This window comes from Kogia breviceps, chromosome 1 (genome assembly GCF_026419965.1).
Source record: "Kogia breviceps isolate mKogBre1 chromosome 1, mKogBre1 haplotype 1, whole genome shotgun sequence".
NCBI lineage: Eukaryota > Metazoa > Chordata > Mammalia > Artiodactyla > Physeteridae > Kogia > Kogia breviceps.
Genome location: NC_081310.1, coordinates 31913410 through 31932057, shown reverse-complemented (window position 1 = coordinate 31932057; position 18648 = coordinate 31913410). Strand labels below are relative to the sequence as shown.

The 18648-nt window shown below is 46.5% G+C and overlaps 1 protein-coding gene and 2 non-coding genes across 3 annotated transcripts in view; 1 reads left to right on the top strand and 2 right to left on the bottom strand.

The window, feature by feature from the left end:
• The first annotated feature begins 1297 nt into the window (after positions 1–1297).
• Positions 1298–1369, top strand: TRNAP-AGG (transfer RNA proline (anticodon AGG)). The gene has a single exon. It is a non-coding gene; the product is annotated as a tRNA-Pro (tRNA).
• A 668-nt stretch (positions 1370–2037) lies between these two features.
• Positions 2038–2109, bottom strand: TRNAP-CGG (transfer RNA proline (anticodon CGG)). The gene has a single exon. It is a non-coding gene; the product is annotated as a tRNA-Pro (tRNA).
• A 7600-nt stretch (positions 2110–9709) lies between these two features.
• RCSD1 (RCSD domain containing 1) overlaps positions 9710–18648 on the bottom strand; it is a 66821-nt gene continuing 57882 nt past the window's right edge. The window contains exons 6-7 of the mRNA XM_059073454.2: positions 16585–17205; positions 9710–10933 (exon numbers count right to left, since the gene is read on the bottom strand). Of these exons, the coding sequence (XP_058929437.1) occupies positions 10901–10933; positions 16585–17205 (654 nt within the window). The 3' untranslated portion in view covers positions 9710–10900. The remainder of the gene's footprint in view (positions 10934–16584; positions 17206–18648) is intronic.

Here is an 18648-nt window from a genome sequence, read left to right as displayed (position 1 = left end):
GGAGTTATATTTTGTAGTTTCCTCATTCTTGGGAGAAATAGAAATTTCTTAAGTGTCCAGGGCACATTTTTTTCCAGTTAGGTTCTGATGAATAAACTCTGCTGGCATCTAGAACTAACAAACATCTTAAAAGGTATTCTTATTCTCCTTGCCTTGGGCCCTAAGGAGGACTGAAGACTCAAGTTAGGACAGTTTCCAATAAAACAAAGCGTGGGGACTGAACGTTAGAGCTCCAGAACTGCAATTTACTCGTGTCAAACCATAAGAAGAAAGTTGACAACTCAGAGTCTGGCACATAGCACTTCTAAATGTTTGTTGAACGAATGAGCAATCAAATGAATGAATAAACTGGAGAATGAATGTTATATGACATAAAATAAACAAACAGGCCTGTTCAGGATAGTCACCCTGTCTACTTGTAGTTTCCTACCTGGTTAGTTATTTGCTAAAGTGGCAAGTCACAATTAGTGATTGTCCAAATACCAAAATTTGTATTTTTAAGGGATTTGGAACAAATTGTGGTCATTCAGAAAGTATTCACTGAGCACCAGTTTTGCCAGCATAAGCCTCAATACTAAGTATTTAATAATTCAAAATATAGTAAAGAAGCCATGCGTTAAAGATATCGGGACAATTGGGCACCAATTATATAACAACTGGTTGTCAATTATACAGTAGAATTCAGTGTTGCTGTTAGTGTTGGTGTCTTGTCCTCTAATAAATAATGATTAGAGGAGACAAGACTGCAACCCAATTATATACCACATAAAATTGGTTTTAATATGTTAAAGGATCTTTTTCTGAGAAGGTCAGAGTTTGGGATTTATGGAAAAGAGAGGGAGAGACAGATTTTCCAGCTGAAGAAAACAGTTTGAGTAAAAACACAGTGATGGTAATTTGCAAGGCTGGAAAGGTGGTGCTTTGAACACTAGGATGAAAGGTGTAGGCAAGGTGTAGGCAAGAAACCGACAATTTTACTGTTATTGGAAAGAGCAACATCCTGAACGCAGCAAGGGAGAGAATCTGGAATCCGCCTGCCACAGGGATATTGCGACACACTCACTGCAATTTATCAGCCATAAATATAAATGGAATTATAAATATGCCACTGGTAGTGACACCATTGTTTTCTTCTCTGTCATTGATTTTCAAAGATCAAGAGAGAAAAGAAAGAAAATCGAAAACACAAGAACGCGAAACAGCTGAAGGATATAAACATATTACACAAATAACCACTTGGGGGCGCGGGACTAAGTAGTTCATCCTTTTATGATGACGGGCACGCCAAACGTACGACGGCTCGTTGGTCTAGGGGTATGATTCTCGCTTAGGGTGCGAGAGGTCCCGGGTTCAAATCCCGGACGAGCCCTCCTTTTTCCGTCTGCATGAATTAATTAATCATTTCTAAAGAAATTAATTTTAGAATGGATCCATAAATGTAATAAGCACATATTGGTGGAAAATACAAAATTGAGACTTTTTGAACTTAGAGCACACTTTACGTTCAAATACCATTAAAAGACGTAACATGAAAACGTAGAAAGTTTGCTAACCATGTAATACTTTGGAAACGCTTGTCCCCATTCCTGTCAGTTTCGGAGTCGAGCGCGTGTGATAGGGACTGAGTTCCGATCTCGGTTGCCTACAGGTGCGGTTTAAACTTGCCCAGGCCCGCGCATGTCCGCACGCACAGCGACCTTTGGAGGACAGCGCGCCCCATCACCCTGGTCCCGCTAATCCACGGCGCCCCCTGCTCACGTTTGGAGTGTTCGAGGGGTGCCCAGGAGTCCGCACGAGGCGTGTCTCTTTTCCAAGGACGTGTGTTTTAAATGGTACAAGTATTTTCATACCTTGCCCTCAGACGTACAAAGACCACATATAGAACGAATTGATCTCATCCAACCCTTTACTTCCTAAAACGAAGACGATCACGATTCAAGCTCAAGGGACCGGAGCAGTTTCATTTCAGCCTCTAAATGAGCCGTGTGAGAAAAAGAAACTGTTTTTTAAATTTTTAGGCTTAGACAGAAAAAGCCTGGGCTCGTCCGGGATTTGAACCCGGGACCTCTCGCACCCGAAGCGAGAATCATACCCCTAGACCAACGAGCCGCTCTCGGCGAAAGTTCTCCTAGCGCCTCTCTTCAGCCTTGCCTCGCCTCTGGCCGCACTGCCTGACTAACCCCGATTGGTGACCCTTCTTTTACTCCCCAGGTCTCCGGTCGAAAACCCTCCTCGCCACCCGAAGGAGCACCAGGAAGGGACGTGCACTTTGCCCAGCAGGGCCGGTGGTATCACCCAGAGCCCGGGCTCTGCACTTCGGCCTGCGGCCGTCCTCACTCGATCCGGGAAGCCGCCTCCCCCGAGCCAGGATGGCCCCTGCAGCACGGTGGCGGCCGGGCGCTGGGAGCCCGGGCTAGGAGGGCGCGGGCAGGGCCCCTCGGACATACTGGACACCGCCGGGTGCCCGCCGCCCAGTGTCTCCACGCCGCCAGTTTCGCTCCTTGCGGGGAGCTCCCGCCGCTGTCCACTCAGACCATCCTCAAAGCACTTGGCTGTGCGCCGCGTGCCCCATCCCCGTCCCCATCCTCATCCCCCGTGCTGCAGCGGAAAGACGCTCGCGGGTGGGCGGGGCGGGAAATAGCGCGGAGGAGCGGGCGAGAGATGCGAAGGGATGCACCCTATCCCTGGGAGGGAGTGATGGGGCGAAGAATTTGCAAAGGAGAGAGTATTAACAGCTAACTTTTTTCGAACGTTCATTTTGAGATCCTGCACTCTTTTAGGCGTTTTACATGCACTGAACTCACTGCATATTTGTAACAATTTTCCCTTAGTTACTACTGTTATCTTCATTTTGCAGTGAGATAATTCAGGCCACACGGCGGCGAGGAAGTGGTAGCGCAGGCACGGATACTACCGAGGTCTTGGAAGGTGGGGTTAATAGAGAGGGCCGTGAAAGGGGCTGGGGAGGAAGGGGGCAGAGTTGGGTTCCTTGGTAGCTTGGAGGAGTGGAAAAGGCTGTGGTAGTGGGCAGGACCTTCGCTCTGGCGCCACCCCACCTCCATCCCCTACTGTAATAGGGAAGAACAATTCTGACTCCATACTGGATCTGTTTCTTTTACTTTAACCTTTGTATTCTATTGCTTTTGTTACAAGTTTACTAAAGGGCTGTTGCCTGTAGCTTAAAGTACACATGATGGCCCATCTCTGGGAACCCTGCCTCCCATGCCTGAAAGTTAAGCTAAAACACATTTGTTTAAGCTCACAGGAAACATCTTGACCAGGCCCACCTGTGAATGGCTGCAGGGAAGAAGGAAGTAACACATCCGTTCCAGAGTCTGGCCAGAACCAGGAAATGTTTGCAATAACTTCTCTCTCTCTCTCTCTCTTTAAACTTTACCTCTTATATGTTCTGGTATAATGTTATAAGTCATAATTCTAGTTATTACTTTAAAATGTATATCTCAGAAATAACTAAATTTCCTTGTCAATTGCATTATTATGAACTTTCATCAAACCTTTAACCATGGTCATTTGTCTATTGTCATTTACAGACAGTTCTGGGTGTACTCTGATACTTTTGCAAATATGTTCCTATAAAAGGGTTTCATCTTCAAGGAATTCATGGAAAAGACTCTGACAAGTACAGGTTTCTGGTAACTGACTATACTGCTGAAATGAATGAATAAGCATTTTCAGAACTCTAATGGAAAACTGATGAATTCATAAAAGTGCTAACAAAACATCAAGATAAAAAAATTATTTACATGGGACTGAGTGAACTGATGAGGATGATTATAATTTTTGTGACTTTCTGTTTGAATTTTTAAAAAATCCCACAAGGACTCAGAGGCAAAAAATATACAAATCAATTTTCACTGCAAAGTAAAGGAGCTGTTATAATGGAGGATTACTGGACTGAATGTCAATATTATGACATAGCATGAGTGTGTTTCATGTTTGGTAATTGCAATCATTGTTGCTTTTGTTGTGTTCATCCATTTAAAACAAAAAGCAAAAACCTTTACCTCCTCACTTCCCTCTCTTTGTTCTATAAAAGAAACAATCATCCAAACCTGGGCAAGGTGATTCTTTGGGACACTAGTCCACCATCTTTTCAGTCTGCTGGGTTTCCAAATAAAGTTGCTATTCCTTGCCTCAGCAACTCTTCTCTTGATTTGTTGCCCTGTGGAGGAGTGAGCAGTACTAGCTTGGACTCCTTAACACGACCCCTGCCACTCCTGCCGCATAAGGCCCTTAACCCCGGTGGACCAGGAGTGCAGGGTCTTAAGTTAGCCTTGCCTGCTTTTGGCCTGCACTCCCCTCTCCCTCCCCAACACCCTTGAGTTGGTGGTTGGGTTGCAGAGGCTTCTTATTTCTGAAGCCCTCTTCCATCCTTAAGGTACCTTCAATTTGGGGGTCACTGGAATACTTTCCTTTGAACCCTGGTCAGACTGTTCGCTGAGGGTCCAGGTGGTGTTTCTGCCCTCTCACCCTTTGACTGAAAAGCTTTTGTGGCTCTCCATGTAATTCCATGCCAATGAGCTGGGCTTAGCTGGTTAGCAAGTAAGATGAAAACTGATGTGGAAGAAGAGGACCAGTGGCTGCCAGAGAACTGTGAAAGCCATGATTCAATCTTTTAAGTTGATTTAAGGGATTTGGTGGCATTAAAGCCTTTGAGAATGGTGGTATGTTAAAAGTACTATTGAACATAACAATTTTGACTTGGGTTCAGATGCATGTGAGGGCAAAGATGAAATGAGAATAAGAAGAGGTCCATTAGGAGATGATTAGAATAACTCTAGGATGATGTCATGGTTGATGCCTTGAAATTGTGAATGGCTTTTAAAAACACTTCTGGTGAGGGATTTGTGACTATTTTGTCACTAATGTTTGCTTGCCACTGAATTCTGACACAGTTTGGGCTTAAGTGGTACAGACTTGGCTCTGACTTGGAATGGTCAGCCCTTGGAAGTGAGAATACAATTTAATTGCGTGGGTCTGCCATTCAAAGGAAACCTCTGGCTAACTTGCCCCACAGGGCTGGCCTCAGGACTGTGTGCTGCTGCGTCTTATTTGCTGCCCGTGCAGTTAAGCACTAACTGGCTCACAGGCCCTTGTCATGCTGGTAGGTTTGCTTCGTTCACTGCAAGCCATGTCCTGACTCACACAGAAGGTGGAATCAGCTTGAACATTTGTGCCTTTTCCAGACTCCAGTCCCATAGCCTATAATAGCTTCAGCTAGTTTTTACTACAAACATTTCTTTGTGGTTTCCCTCCAGTGATCCTTTTTCAGAGGCTTATCTCATGCCTCCCTCTGAATTTTGCAATCCCTAAATAATTAGGAATGATATTTGGGAGTTGCCTCAGCCCTTTCAGTTTTCATTCAAATGTTTTCACTTGTTTTAAGTTTTGAGAGTGCATAAGGTCATAAACGTGATAGGAATCTGAGATCTAGACTGTGAAGAGAACTGCTTTCCACAACACCTTCGTTTCCACCAGGGGATATTATTACCCCTCTTTTATACAGATTTGGTCTTACCCTGGGTGTTATTGGTTGAATAGAAGAAGACAAAAGTGTACAGTTTTCATGATCAAAATTGTGATTGCTTCGGAAGACATGCTCCTGATGGTATGTTACAGAAGAGAAAAATACACAGTTACATACAGTGAGATCCCAGTTTTGGAACAACAACGAATTAAAAACAAAACATGTAATACACGCATTAAAAACACTAGAGGAAAATCCATAAAATATTAACAATATATAACTAGTTATCTCTTAGTAGTGGGATTATGAATAATTTTTATTTACTTAAAGTATTTTTTTCTCCACAAATGTTTAAAAATAAAGGTGTATTGCTTTTATAATGAGCAAAAATAAAGATAATTAATATTTTTAAATCACAGAGAAAGCAGGGTTCCTAAAACTATGTGTTTCCTTTTGCTTGGTAGAATGAAAAGAGGCACAGAATTGGAGGCAATGCACAGCAGGCCCTTTTGCCCTCTCCCATCCCAGCTGCTTCCAGAGGTCGTCAAGAAGGCTGCTACTGTTGTTCCTGAGGGGCCAGGTTTGGCCGTGATGGTGACTGCCTGGCACCACCCAGCACTGGGGGCTCCTTAGACAATCCCACAGTAGCGACTAGTGTTTGAGGCCCTATTATTTTCCTGCAGCACAAGGAACACACCTGCCTCTTGGTAATACCAGCCTTCGAGCACCAACCATATAATCGTTCTAGAATCTTGCTTCTGAATTTTGGTTAAAGTGCAATTCAGTCCACTCATGATTTAAAACACAAGCAGTTGATAAATGTAATAACTGGCATTACAGGTTTGCCTAAGTCATTTTCTTCACATTTTCCTTTAAAACTACACCATCAAGGGTCAGGGTCATTACTGACAGGAGTGCCCAGCGGGGAATCCTAGCCTGTTTCGACCTCTTCCTTCTACATCCTGTTCCCTTCATAGCATCTCCCTGGCTGTGCCTAGGCATTGCAGGTCCCATGGAGAGCCCAGAACTTGGAGGAGGAGGAGGAGGAGGAGGAGGGGGAGGGGGAGAGGGAGGGGGAGGGGGAGAGGGAGGGGGAGGGGGAGGGGAGGGGGAGGGGGAGGGGAGGGGGAGGGGGAGGGGGAGGAGGAGGAGGAGGGGGAGGAGGAGGAGAACTCCCTTTGTTCCTGTTTTTGAAGTGGGTGGCTCCCTTTGTGCTGTGAGGCATTTTACCACATTCACCTTCTCTTCCTCTGCAGAGGATCAAAGAACCACAGTTTCCTGCCCCATTTGACCACAGCTCTCCTCGAATTTGAGGGCAGAACTGGAGTAATGGTTTTCTGAGCCTCCACAGCCACTCTGGTCAGGACATCACTGGGCTAAATGGGAGCCTGACTTACCCTAAGCAAGACGGGGAAGTCAGGAAAGTGTGTCAACTGCCCCTAGAGTTTCGTGTACTTTGCTCTTCTTTTTCAACCCCTTCTGGGAAGGCTTTTCTAGAACCAACTCAACTTAAGATGTGATGACAGGACTTCCCTGGTGGCGCAGTGATTAAGAAATCGCCTGCCAAGGCAGGGGACACGGGTTTGAGCCCTGGTCCGGGAAGATTCCCACATGCCGGGGAGCAACTCGGCCCCTGTGCGCCACAACTTCTGAGCCCGCGTGCCACAGCCGTCGAAGCCCGCGCACCTAGAGCCCGTGCTCCACACCAAGAGAAGCCACCGCGATGAAAAGCCCGCGCACCGCAACGAACAGTAGCCCCCGCTCGCCTCAGCTAGACACAACCCGCGTGCAGCAACGAACACACAAACCAGCCAAGAATAAAGACCTCCATTTAAGTGTACCTCCCCTTAAGAAGAAGCCCATTATTCCTCTAACTTACCTCAAGGAGACCACAGACCGTGGGGGAAAAAAAGATGTGATGACAAAGGAGGCCTAAGATATTACCTCTCTCAGGATACATGTTTTCACTGGGAAGAAAAATGCTAACAGTGGAACCAGTGGAATCAGTTGCTAACATTTCAGGCATCTGGTATCAGTGAGGGAGTTTTGGGGGCAGTGATAAATGTTGAAAATAATCCTAATCCAGCTCTGAAATCAGTTCAATCATTCATTACTTACCAAATGTTTATTGAGCACCTATAATACATGAGACACTGGTACAATGAACTACACAAACAGACTTGACCCTCATGGAGCTCCAGGCTGGCTCTGGACACAGTGATTCATTACTACATTTAATATGAGACTGATTTTCTTTGGTGGCTTATGAAAACAAATTCCGTTTTGTCTGAGTAGCACTCGAATGTTGCTCAGAGCTCTATATTGTTGTTGTTGTTTCTCCCACCCAGCATCATATCTTTTAGTAACAGCACTCGGATTTTACGGGCTGGGAAGAGCCTCCCTGAGAGTATGGCCAACACAGAGGAAAGCAGAGACCAATAACAGAGAAAGATTTCTGACATTGCTTAAGTGATTGTATTCAGGTCTGGCCATGGATTGTCAAAACATACTATTCAGTGTATAGAGGAGGGAGGGAGAGACAGACAGAGAAAGAGAGAAAGAGGGAGATTCATAGATATAGCTGTTTTGCATCAGCCTGTTTGAGTTGGGTTCCTTTCATTAGCAACTGAAGGTCCTCATTCATTCAACTGTATTAAAGTTTTACATTCCCAAGAGTACCGAATCAAAAGATGATGATGGGGCTCCCCTGGTGGCGCAGTGGTTGAGAATCCGCCTGCCGATGCAGGAGACACGGGTTCGTGCCCCGGTCCGGGAAGATCCCACGTGCCGCGGAGCAACTAAGCCCGTGAGCCATGGCCGCTGAGCCTGCGCGACCGGAGCCTGTGCTCCGCAACGGGAGAGGCCACAACAGTGAGAGGCCCGCATACCGCAAAAAAAAAAAAAAAAGATGATGATGAACTGGTTGTCTGTCCACTCCTTTATTCCCTTACCTGACATCTTATGGAGTGACTAGTCAGCTGGTCACAGGCCAAAACTGGTCTGGCAAACAGGGTCCTGTGGAGCGTGACGTCAGTGAGGAAAGTGGAGTTCTGAGACCCCTGAGATCTTCATGGTCATATCTGGTTACCCAGTTCCACATGCAGCCCCCTTTTCAATATTGGCATATTCCTTCAAAGCATTCAAGTTTTCTTCTTGCTCCCTCTCTGGAGAAAGGAAGGACACAGTGTAATATTCAAGCTAGATTACAAAGGTAGTAGAAGAATGATTCTGATTCTTCTCTTCAGCCTCGTAGCTGTGAAGAATCCGTGTTTTCCTTCAAGCCTAGTAAGGAATCCCGAAGAAAGTCTTCCTGGCCTGGTGATGCCTCTGTGCCACCTAAGACACAAATGGATTTCTTCAACCCCCAGTGTGAAATCCCAGTCTCAACCATGGCGTTGCAACACTGAATCATGATCACTTCGAGAAAGGAGAGCATTAAACAGCCAGGCTGCGGCGCCCACAGGGAACGAACGGGTCCTGCTGTCGCTTGATGAATTCCCCACCAAGAACCCCACCACTAATAACAAGGCCTGCGGTGGGGCCTTTGTGTTCTCACAAAATAGATCAAACTTTTTATTGCTCCTTCTTCACCTGCTACTGTAAGGTATGGACCCTCCAGAAGAAAAATAGAGTTTTATTTTTACATCTACATCCCATCTGTCCCATTCCTTTTTCTAGTAAGAGAAGTGGCAGATTTCCCCTTTTCATTGCACAGTCATGCTCACATTCTCAGAACTCTTGCCCAGACATGTGCATGAGTATATAAACAACCCAAAGACATATATAAATAAATCCATGTATTGTTTAGGGGGTATACATCTCTGTCAATAGACAGATAGATGATAGATTCGATAGATGGTAGATATCATACAGATCTCAAAATAACTGACACACATATCTCTCAAACTCTGCGAAAATACAAAGCTTATTGTGGTATCAGTCTTCACTAGATTACGAGGTTTAGAAGCTGCATTTGATTTCAAAATAGTTTTTGAGAAAATATATATCCCCAATATTAACACTATCCTGGAGTTAGAAAAACTGTAAATGGGGTGATAAACTGAGGTACCAGCAGTGAGATAAGGCCTTTTAGTCTGGGAAACTACTTTCTGAAGTCAGAGTAGAGTGTGGTCTAAGAGACCTCCAGAAAAATGACTGCTCCAACTACCAAATCAGCATGTTGAGATACTGAAATACTCAAATCTGAATAAGGGCCAACCCTTAAGATTAAACATTTATTTGGATGAGCATCTTTCAGCAGGAGTGTGGGAAGAGGGGAGAGGATATGTCAAGGAAGGGGTAGTCAGGCCTCCTGTCCCCGGCAAAGCCTCATGAACTCTCCGAACAGACTGATAAAGCAAGAGCTACCCAGGAGGAAGAGACAGAAGACCCAACCCACCCCTCCTGAGTCGGGGAGGAGAGCCTGGGTTTCCATTCAAGTCAGGGAAGCCAGGAAGGATGTTCTCATTATGTAGCTTGCACATCACGATGCTCAAAGCACTTCCCAGGAGATATCTAATCCATGCTCGAGGCTCCCCCCTCTGGAAGCACAAGCTTCATCCTCCCAGGATAAACCAGAGGGCAGGCCTTGTCCAGGTGTCACTGCTCTGCTTTCAGGATGAGGAAATGCAGCAGAGACATCCTGCGTCTCCAAAGGAGTTGCTGCTGGCCTCTGCCTGCTCTCCCCCTGGCAGAAGCAGGTGAGCTGAGCTGGTCGCCTCCCAGTGTATCACCAGCTAGAGAATTACCTGATGGAAAAGCTCCTGTTGCTGGAACAGACACATACTTTTTAATGTTTCAATAATTGTCTCTTCTCGTCCAATGTTTTCAAAATTGGTTGGCCAGTCAAATTTGGACCAAGCTGAAAGGCTGTCTCAGGGTCTCCATACAATTTAAGGTCTTCTGTAACTTACAGGATTTATATTTCCAGTGATAGTACTTTGTTTCTAGCTCCTTGAAATGAGTTTTTACTTACACTTGCGAATCATGAAAACTTAACAATAAGAAGGCGATCACCTTACACAAACACAATCTGATTAGGTAGATCCCAGTCCAGTTCTGAGGTCAGCTATAGGGTTAGGTGGGTGTGGACAGTATACGGGCCCCACAGTTTGACCAGAAAGACGGGGGAGTTGTCACCATAGTAAATTGTTTTAAATAAGTTTTTTTTTTAAACCAAGTCCATCAAGTGACACAACTTTTATCAAGTTGATAAAAGTCTGCTGCCCTCAGATCCAATCTCTGTCTACGATGGTGAGGAGGTCGGGAAATTGCACCGTGTCCTCAGGCTGACTCCAGACCCTCAGCCCATCCTGCTCCTGAGATGGCTTCCTTTGCTGCCGCTACGATCATTGCTGCTACTTCAAGGACACGGCTCCAGCAGCTTCATCACTAGGCACAATGACATCTTCTTCACATTTTAGTGTCCTGGACAGGGCTATTATCCTGTGAGCAGAGGAGGAAGGAATAAATTAGGAGGAAAGTAGGAAATCTGGACACTCAGCCTGTCTCCTTGGGGATGCTAGGTCGGGTAATAGTAATAATAGTGATATTAATGCTATGTGCCTGACATAGTTTTTCACGTGCATCAACTCATTTATTCCCCACGAAAGCAATATCAATTTGGTAGTTCTATTAGCTCTGTTTTATAGGTGGGGTAATTAAGGCACAGAGAGGTCAAGTGACTTCCCCTAGGTCACACAGCTAGTAAGTGGTGGAGTCAGGATTTAAACCCCGGGACTGGAGCTTGAGCCCTCAATGTGGACGCTGCCTATTCCTTGTTGCATGGCTTCCCGTGTCCTCCTTGCCCTAGCTTCTTACTTCCTCGCTCATTCCCATTAATTTCATCATCTTGAAACACTGCTCAAGAATCAAAGGGAAAGAAGAAAAGTACCTCATGAGCAGAAATGCATAAGGCTAACAACGGAATTTCAGGTTTCGGGTGAATGTAAGTGAAGAAACAAAGTGAGCAGCAGTCTGGTTTTGGAGATACGGAGCGTGAGGGACTGGTGGGCCTGTGGGTGTGTGGCTGGGACCTTGGTGAGAGCCCGCCTGGTGCTAAGCAGTCAGGAGGGGCTGGCAGGTAATGGTGAGGACCAGGTGTAGGAGTCACTGACAAAAGGAGATGAAGCCTGGGAGTGGGGGCCAAGGTCAGGGTGTGGTGACGCCACCCTAAGAGGCAGAGAGGGAGCCAGGGCAGCCCAGCCAAACAGCGGTTAAAGGAAGGAGGTGGTTTTTAGGGCAGGTTGCCAGCATCAGCTGTTTCAGAGCGGTGAGGATGACAAGAACGGAGACATGACCAGTCTTTGGTGGCCGGGAGGGCGTGTGTGAGCTTCAAAAGTGATTGATAAGAGCGAGATCACAAGGGGAGAAAGAGAGAACTGGGGGTGGCTTGGGGGGTAGAGAGCAGAGTCGAGAAATTTTTCTTTAGGATTAGAGAGATCCAAACATGTTTGTAGGCAGAAAGGGGTGAGCTAGTGACGAGCTGGAAATACAGAAGAGTAACAGAAGGGGAAAATCTTAGTGTAACCCTTCACTTAAAATGCACACACACGCTCCACAAATATCTTGTAGAAAAGTCCAGAAAATGGTAGACACAGCAGACAAGGCGGTTTGTCTTATCAAGGAGAAGGGGCCTCTCTTCAGATGTGCAGGAAGAAGAGACTCTTGGAGGGTATGAGCAAGTAGCAAACAGGCTGGTCTTCCCTTTAGGTAAACAGGAAGGAGGTGAGGTCATCCGCAGGGCAGGAGAGGAAGAGGTAGGGAGGGAGCTGGACGAACTGAAAACAGGATGATAGAGAAGCAGGGAGAGGGTGTCCAGACAGCAGTGAGGTTGGATACGGTTCAGCTGGGTTGGTAAGAGTTTATAAGAGATCCAGGCAGCATGGTTTCGTGAATTCCACCAATGACACAGGTCTTGGCAGAGAAGGTGGGTGTGAGAGTGACTTAGCTTTAGGGGCTTAATACAGAAAGATAGAGCAGGTCGATGGTGAGAGGGAGATTAAGGTACAGAAGGACAACAACGACAAAACATGCAGAAGGACAGCTCCTTTAGTGACTGGCCACGGAGGGAGCCTGCGGGGCAGGGACATGCGATCTCAGTGGAGGGTAGTTCAGAGGCTAAGGGAGGGACTGAGGGAGAAACGCAAGCGGAGGAAGGCGGCAAAACTTTGACAACCTTAGTCCAACTCCCTGGTTTTGCAGAGGAAGAGACCCAAGCTCCAAGAAGGGACAGGGGTTGTCCAAGGTCACAGATCTGTCTGTTGACACGAAGGACACCAGTGCTATTCATCAGGATAAACTGCTCCACAAAGCACCTCTGTACATCTGCATAATTTATTTAATCTGGGAGGGGCACTGGTCAGAGTTACAACCAAAATGCCTCGGGCAGTGGTGCCAAAGGGTTCCCCAGTGAGGACAGTTGTGAAGTGGGCCCCCTGTGTCACAGGCTTCCGCAGCATGCCATGCCTGTCCCAGGTCTTTCCTGGATCTCACAGAGGCAGCACCACTAAAGAGACAGCTTCTAGGCCCCCGATTTTTTTTTTCTTTTTTTTTTGTGGTACGCGGGCCTCTCACTGCTGTGGCCTCTCCCGTTGCGGGGCACAGGCTCCGGACGCGCAGGCTCAGCGGCCACGGCTCACGGGCTCAGCCGCTCCACAGCACGTGGGATCCTCCCGGACCGGGGCACGAACCCGTGTCCCCTGCATTGGCAGGCGGATTCTCAACCACTGCGCCACCAGGGAAGCCCCTGGGCCCCCGATTTAATCCCCATCTTGTTCTTTGATTGGTAGAAGTAGATTGATCAGGTAAACTACAACAAGAGGAATATGCTCAGTGTCAGACTGTCAAGAGGAAGGGATAAATATATTTAGCAATTTAAAAAATACATCTTAAAAAATAAATAAATAAATAAATAAAATAAAAAATACATCTTTGTCCAAAATAACTGCAGCTCAGTCCATCAAACCCAAATAGGACTGAAAATATGAACACTGAGTTGTATGGTGATTATGCCTACTAAGGAGAGAGGCGCAAAGAGGGAGATGAGGGTAGAGATTCAAAATTCATTCTCATATATCACTTATATGTGGAATCTAAAATATGACACAAATGAACATGTCTATGAAACAGAAACAAACTCACAGACATAGAGAAGAGACTTGTGGTTGCCAAGGGGAAGTGGGGCTGGGGTAGTGAAGGATTGGGAGTTTGGGATTAGTAGACACAAACTATTATATACAGGACGGGTAAACAACAAGGTCCCATTGTATAGCACAGGGAACTATACTCAATATCCTATGATAAACCATAATGGAAAAGAATATGACAAAGAATATATATATATATGTATAACTGAGTCACTTTGCTGTACAGCAGAAATTAACACATTGTAACAACTATACCTCAATAAAATTTTTCATTCTCCATACTTCTATGTGGCTAGAATCTTTAAAAGATTGTATTCAATGCACTATGGAATAAAAATTATTCTAGACAATTTTACCAGTAATTTTAGATATAGGTCAGTTGGAAAATGACTCTAACATATTACTACTTAAGTCATTAATGTATGAATTGATGTGAACTAGGCAAAATAGGAGAAAGGCTATGTTATGTCTGCCTGCTTCCATTTTAAAACCACAACAGGAATCTAGAGACCAGACCTTTCTTTCACCTTATCAAACTTTGCCAATTCCTCATGAAAAGTAAATAAACTGAAAAGCCCCAGTAAGTAGCAAATTATTAGTAGTATCATTCAAGGGAAAAATGGAAAGTCTGGAGGTACAATTTCTGGAAAAGACATATTTTCAACCAAGTCTTTTTGCTGTTTATTTGGCACCTCATACACATACCCATCTTTATCCTTGTATATTAAAGAATTTAATATATTAAATCCTCAAGAATTTTTTCAAGAATTTTATAATATTCTTTAATTAAAATCTCCTTGGGAGTGGATGTGTGTTCATGTTTGTTGCAAACACACACACACACACACACACACACACACACACACACTACAGCTAGTACAGTGTTCTGCACATAGTGAGGATCTGACATGTGCAATTAAATGAGAAATTATATGCTGTTAGGTTCTTGTAAAGAGGTAGCACCTTGCATTTAAGTAATAAAACAAAAAATGAAAATGGTGTCTTGAAAATTTAAAAATCCAAATTTTTAAAAGTTTTTAAATTTTTTATATTTCTTTGGCCATGCTGCGTGGCTGTGTGATCTTAGTTCCCCGACCAGGGATGGGACCCGGGCCCACAGCAATGAAAGCTCCGAGACCTAACCACTGGACCACCAGGGAATTCCCCCAATTTTTGAAAGTATTACTATATGAAAGAAAGCTTAATGAACATTCGAAGGCAACACATTTAGAACCTGAACACTATCAATTTGGAATATAAAAATACAACTACAAAGAAGAAAGGCTGGAAGGAGGTACACATGCCAGCCCTATGTGATTTGGGCACGGTCCTAAACAACAGCTCTCAGATGGCATTTTGGAAAGCTACAGGTTCTGAGTCTGTTCAACCAATTTGGGGCTTATAAATTACTTCACCAAGTCACTTCAAGGATCTAGATATTAACCACTGTAACAAAACAAAACAAAACCAAAAAAACATCACCACGATTGGGGCACAGTATGGGGGAGAGTCAGGGAGAGTTGGGCAGCGGCCCTCCATGCAGGGCCTCACAGAGGATCTGGAATCTGTGTTTTGAGTGCTCTGGGACAAGGGGAAGCAGAGGTGCCATGGGTTGTGTCCTCCTCCAAAGATATGTCCAGTCCTAACCCCCAGTACCTGTGAATGTGACCTTATTTGGAAAGAGCATCATTGTAGATGTAATTAAGGATCTTAAGATGAGATCATTCTGGACTTAGGGTGGGTCCACATCCAATGATGGGTGTCCTTATAAGAGAAAGGAGAGGGAGATTTGAGACACACGGACACAGGGAAAGACCATGTGAAGACAGAGGCAAAGGTTGGAGTGATGGGTCTACAAACCAGGGAACACCGAGGATTGCCGGCAACCACCAGAAGCTGGAAGAGACAAGAGAGGATTCCCAGGGTTGCCAGAAGCCACCAGAAGTTAGGGGACAGGCTGGAAAAGGCTCTTCCTCAGAGCCTCCAGAGGGAACCAATCCTGCCAACACCTTGATTTTGGAGTTCTGGCCTCCTGAACTGTGTGACAATACATTTCTATTGTTTTCAAGCTGCCAATTTGTGGTAATTTGTTATGGCAGCCCTAAGAAACTAACACAGGACGTAAGTAATTTTAGCAATGAGTAAACACACACACACACACACACACACACACACACACACACACACACACACACACACACACCCCTCTGGTTGCTGTACAGAGAATGGACTACGTAGGCAGAAAAAGTGGAAAGGGAAAGGGGAAACACTGGAGGGTGACTTTGTTGATAAGATTGTTAGGGGTGGCGATAGGGGGAGGGACACAAAGCTTTTCTCGAGGAAACCAGCAAGGCTGGTCGTGCTCCTGAAGGCACAAAAGTAGGTGAGCTCAAGGTGGGCTTCCTGGGAGTGGTGGGAGGAGCCGCACGACTAAGTGTGGGCCCAGCAGGAGGGTAGGGACTGAGGCAACCCCTCCTCGTGCACACGTGTGCGTGGACAGATGGAACGTAAAGCCTCCCTTAAAGCTTCCCTAGGAGAAGCCCTGCCCATTGCCGTGTGCTGCCTTCTTTACTGCACCCCAAGGAGCTGCTGGTCTCATGCACTATTACTGTGAGTTTTGTATGGAAAGGAGCACCCCTTTTTCCTCTCAGAACGCCCCACAGCAGAGAGCCCAGTCCAGGACGCTGCATCAGGAGGCCTCGGTGTGTGGGCCTCAGTCACATCCAGGAGGGCGCCAGAACCCCGAGGCAGCGAGAAGCAGAGAGCATGGGACACGCTTCCCTTTCTGGTCCTTTTGTCCCCTCCCCATCCGTGACAGCCCGTCTCAATCCAGTCCCTGTGTTACTAGACATCCAGCCGATTGGTGATGGATGTAAGGAACAGGGCATGGGACCTAGGATGCCTGGCCCTGCCCTGTCCGGGTCGGGGGGGACAAGCCAGGCCACCTACCTCCGTCTTGGGGACCTCACTGCTAGTGTCCGGCTGGGCATGGCCAGTGCCAGGGTCACAGCCTGGCTCGAGGATGGTCCCCCCATCTTGCTTTTCCTTGCCAGCCCCCTGCTCAGGACTGTGGTCGCCCTCCCCTCCTCCAGGGGGGTTCTGGGGGGTCTCCTCCTCCAGCCCCTTTGTGTCTAGGCTCCTTTGTCCAGGCTCCTCCTCTTCACTGGCCGCCCTCTCCTTCACCTCCGTAGGCTCTTCCATCTCCTCTTCAGCCGGTTTCTCCTCTGTGGGGCTCCCACCCCCGTCCTCTGCCTCTGGGCTGGAGGCTCGGGCTGGACGCTGGCTGGCCCCCTCCTCGGAGCTCCCCACAGCCGTTTCGTGTCGCTGGGCTACCCCCAAGGCCCTGCCCTTCTCCTGCTTCTCTGTCCTGCTGGGCGTCCTCCTCAGAGGAGGGGATCCTGGGGTCTTGCTCTTGGCTGGGAACACCTCGTCCCCATTCTCTTCCTTGGCACCATTCTCCTGGGAGGACTCCACGGCCCTGAGCACCCCCAGGTCCGCACAGTCCTCCGACTGGGACCTTCGGAATCGCCTGGAGGGAGGACGCCTTTTTATGGAGCCCCTTGTCCGCACCTGCAAGAAAGTGTTAAGGAAAATGATCTACACCTGTGAAAAAGGCCCAAGGGAGGGCGCATATCCTTCCAATGTCAGTCTCACACACACAGCTTCACAAGCCCACCTGAGGATCATTTGATTTTCTAGGAGGATGTACCACTGCTTGCTATTTATTATAGGTTAGAGCTCTATGGGGCTGTGGCATTACATGGTAACCTGCAGATTTTTTTTTCTGTGTGCGTGAAGATGCAAATGCCGTCTATCCAGTAAAAAAGATGACCTAAGATTTTACTGGCCTGTAAAGTAACAATCAGTTCAGTGTCTAACTTAGCAATTTTATTCTGACATTTGTCCTTTTTAATTGCCTATAAATAACCAGTTCTTTGAATGAGCTTTACCATCTTACAGGGTCCCTGCTAAATTAACAAGTTGAACAAAATCTCTATTTTGTATCAGAGTCATGTTTTAACGTTTTGAAGATTCTACTTTGACAAAGGTGAACCCAACAGAAAAGAGGGTTGGGGGTCTGTGGGTGGCTGCTACCGTGACCTCAGGGGTGTGGAGCTGGACAGCTGGTGATCAGTTTCCTCCCTTCCACCCCTGCCCCACCCCCCCAAAGCTGGCTAACCCCGGGAGAGCTGAGCAGCCAGAATCCTTTGCTTTCTCCAGCGAGGTCCAACTCTAGCAGAAGCCACAACTTAGAAACACCCAGCAGAGCTGCCTGAAAGCCATTTTCTCTCTGGGAAGTGTGTGAATCTCAGAACGAGGCCCCTCGTGGGTCCACTGGACTTTGTCAGAAGTTCAATGGGCGTGTTTATAGTGGGTGTCCTACTTTACTCAAGTGACGTGTCTTTAAAAATTTACGTGCAAATTAAATCTTATTTTCTTGAATCTTATTTTCTCACTGATTTGCATTTTGGTATTTGTCAATCCTAGTTGTCTCAGAAGTTTGGAATGAATACCTGTTTTTTTAAAAAAATAAATTTTTTTATTTTTATTTATTTATTTTTTCTGGCTGCATTGGGTCTTCGTTGCTGCACACGGGCTTTTCTCTGGTTGCGGCTAGTGGGGGCTACTCTTCGTTGCGGTTCGCGGGCTTCTCACTGTGGTGGCTTCTCTTGTTGCGGGGCACGGGCTCTAGGTGCACGGGCTTCAGTAGTTGTGGCACGTGGGCTCAGTAGTTGTGGCTCGCGGGCTCTTGAGCACAGGCTCAATGGTTGGCACACGGGCTTAGTTGCTCTGCGGCATGTGGGATCTTCCCGGACCAAGGATCGAATCTGTGTCCCCTGCACTGGCAGGCAGATTCTCAACCACTGCACCATCAGGGAAGCCCTGAATACTTGGTTTTAAAAGGGCCTCCCAGGAACTTTCCTGAGACCACGGTGAGGCTAGCCCTGCAGGCTAACAAGGCCCCAGCCCTTATGGCCAGCAGAGTTCAGAAATAATCCTGCCTGCTCCCTT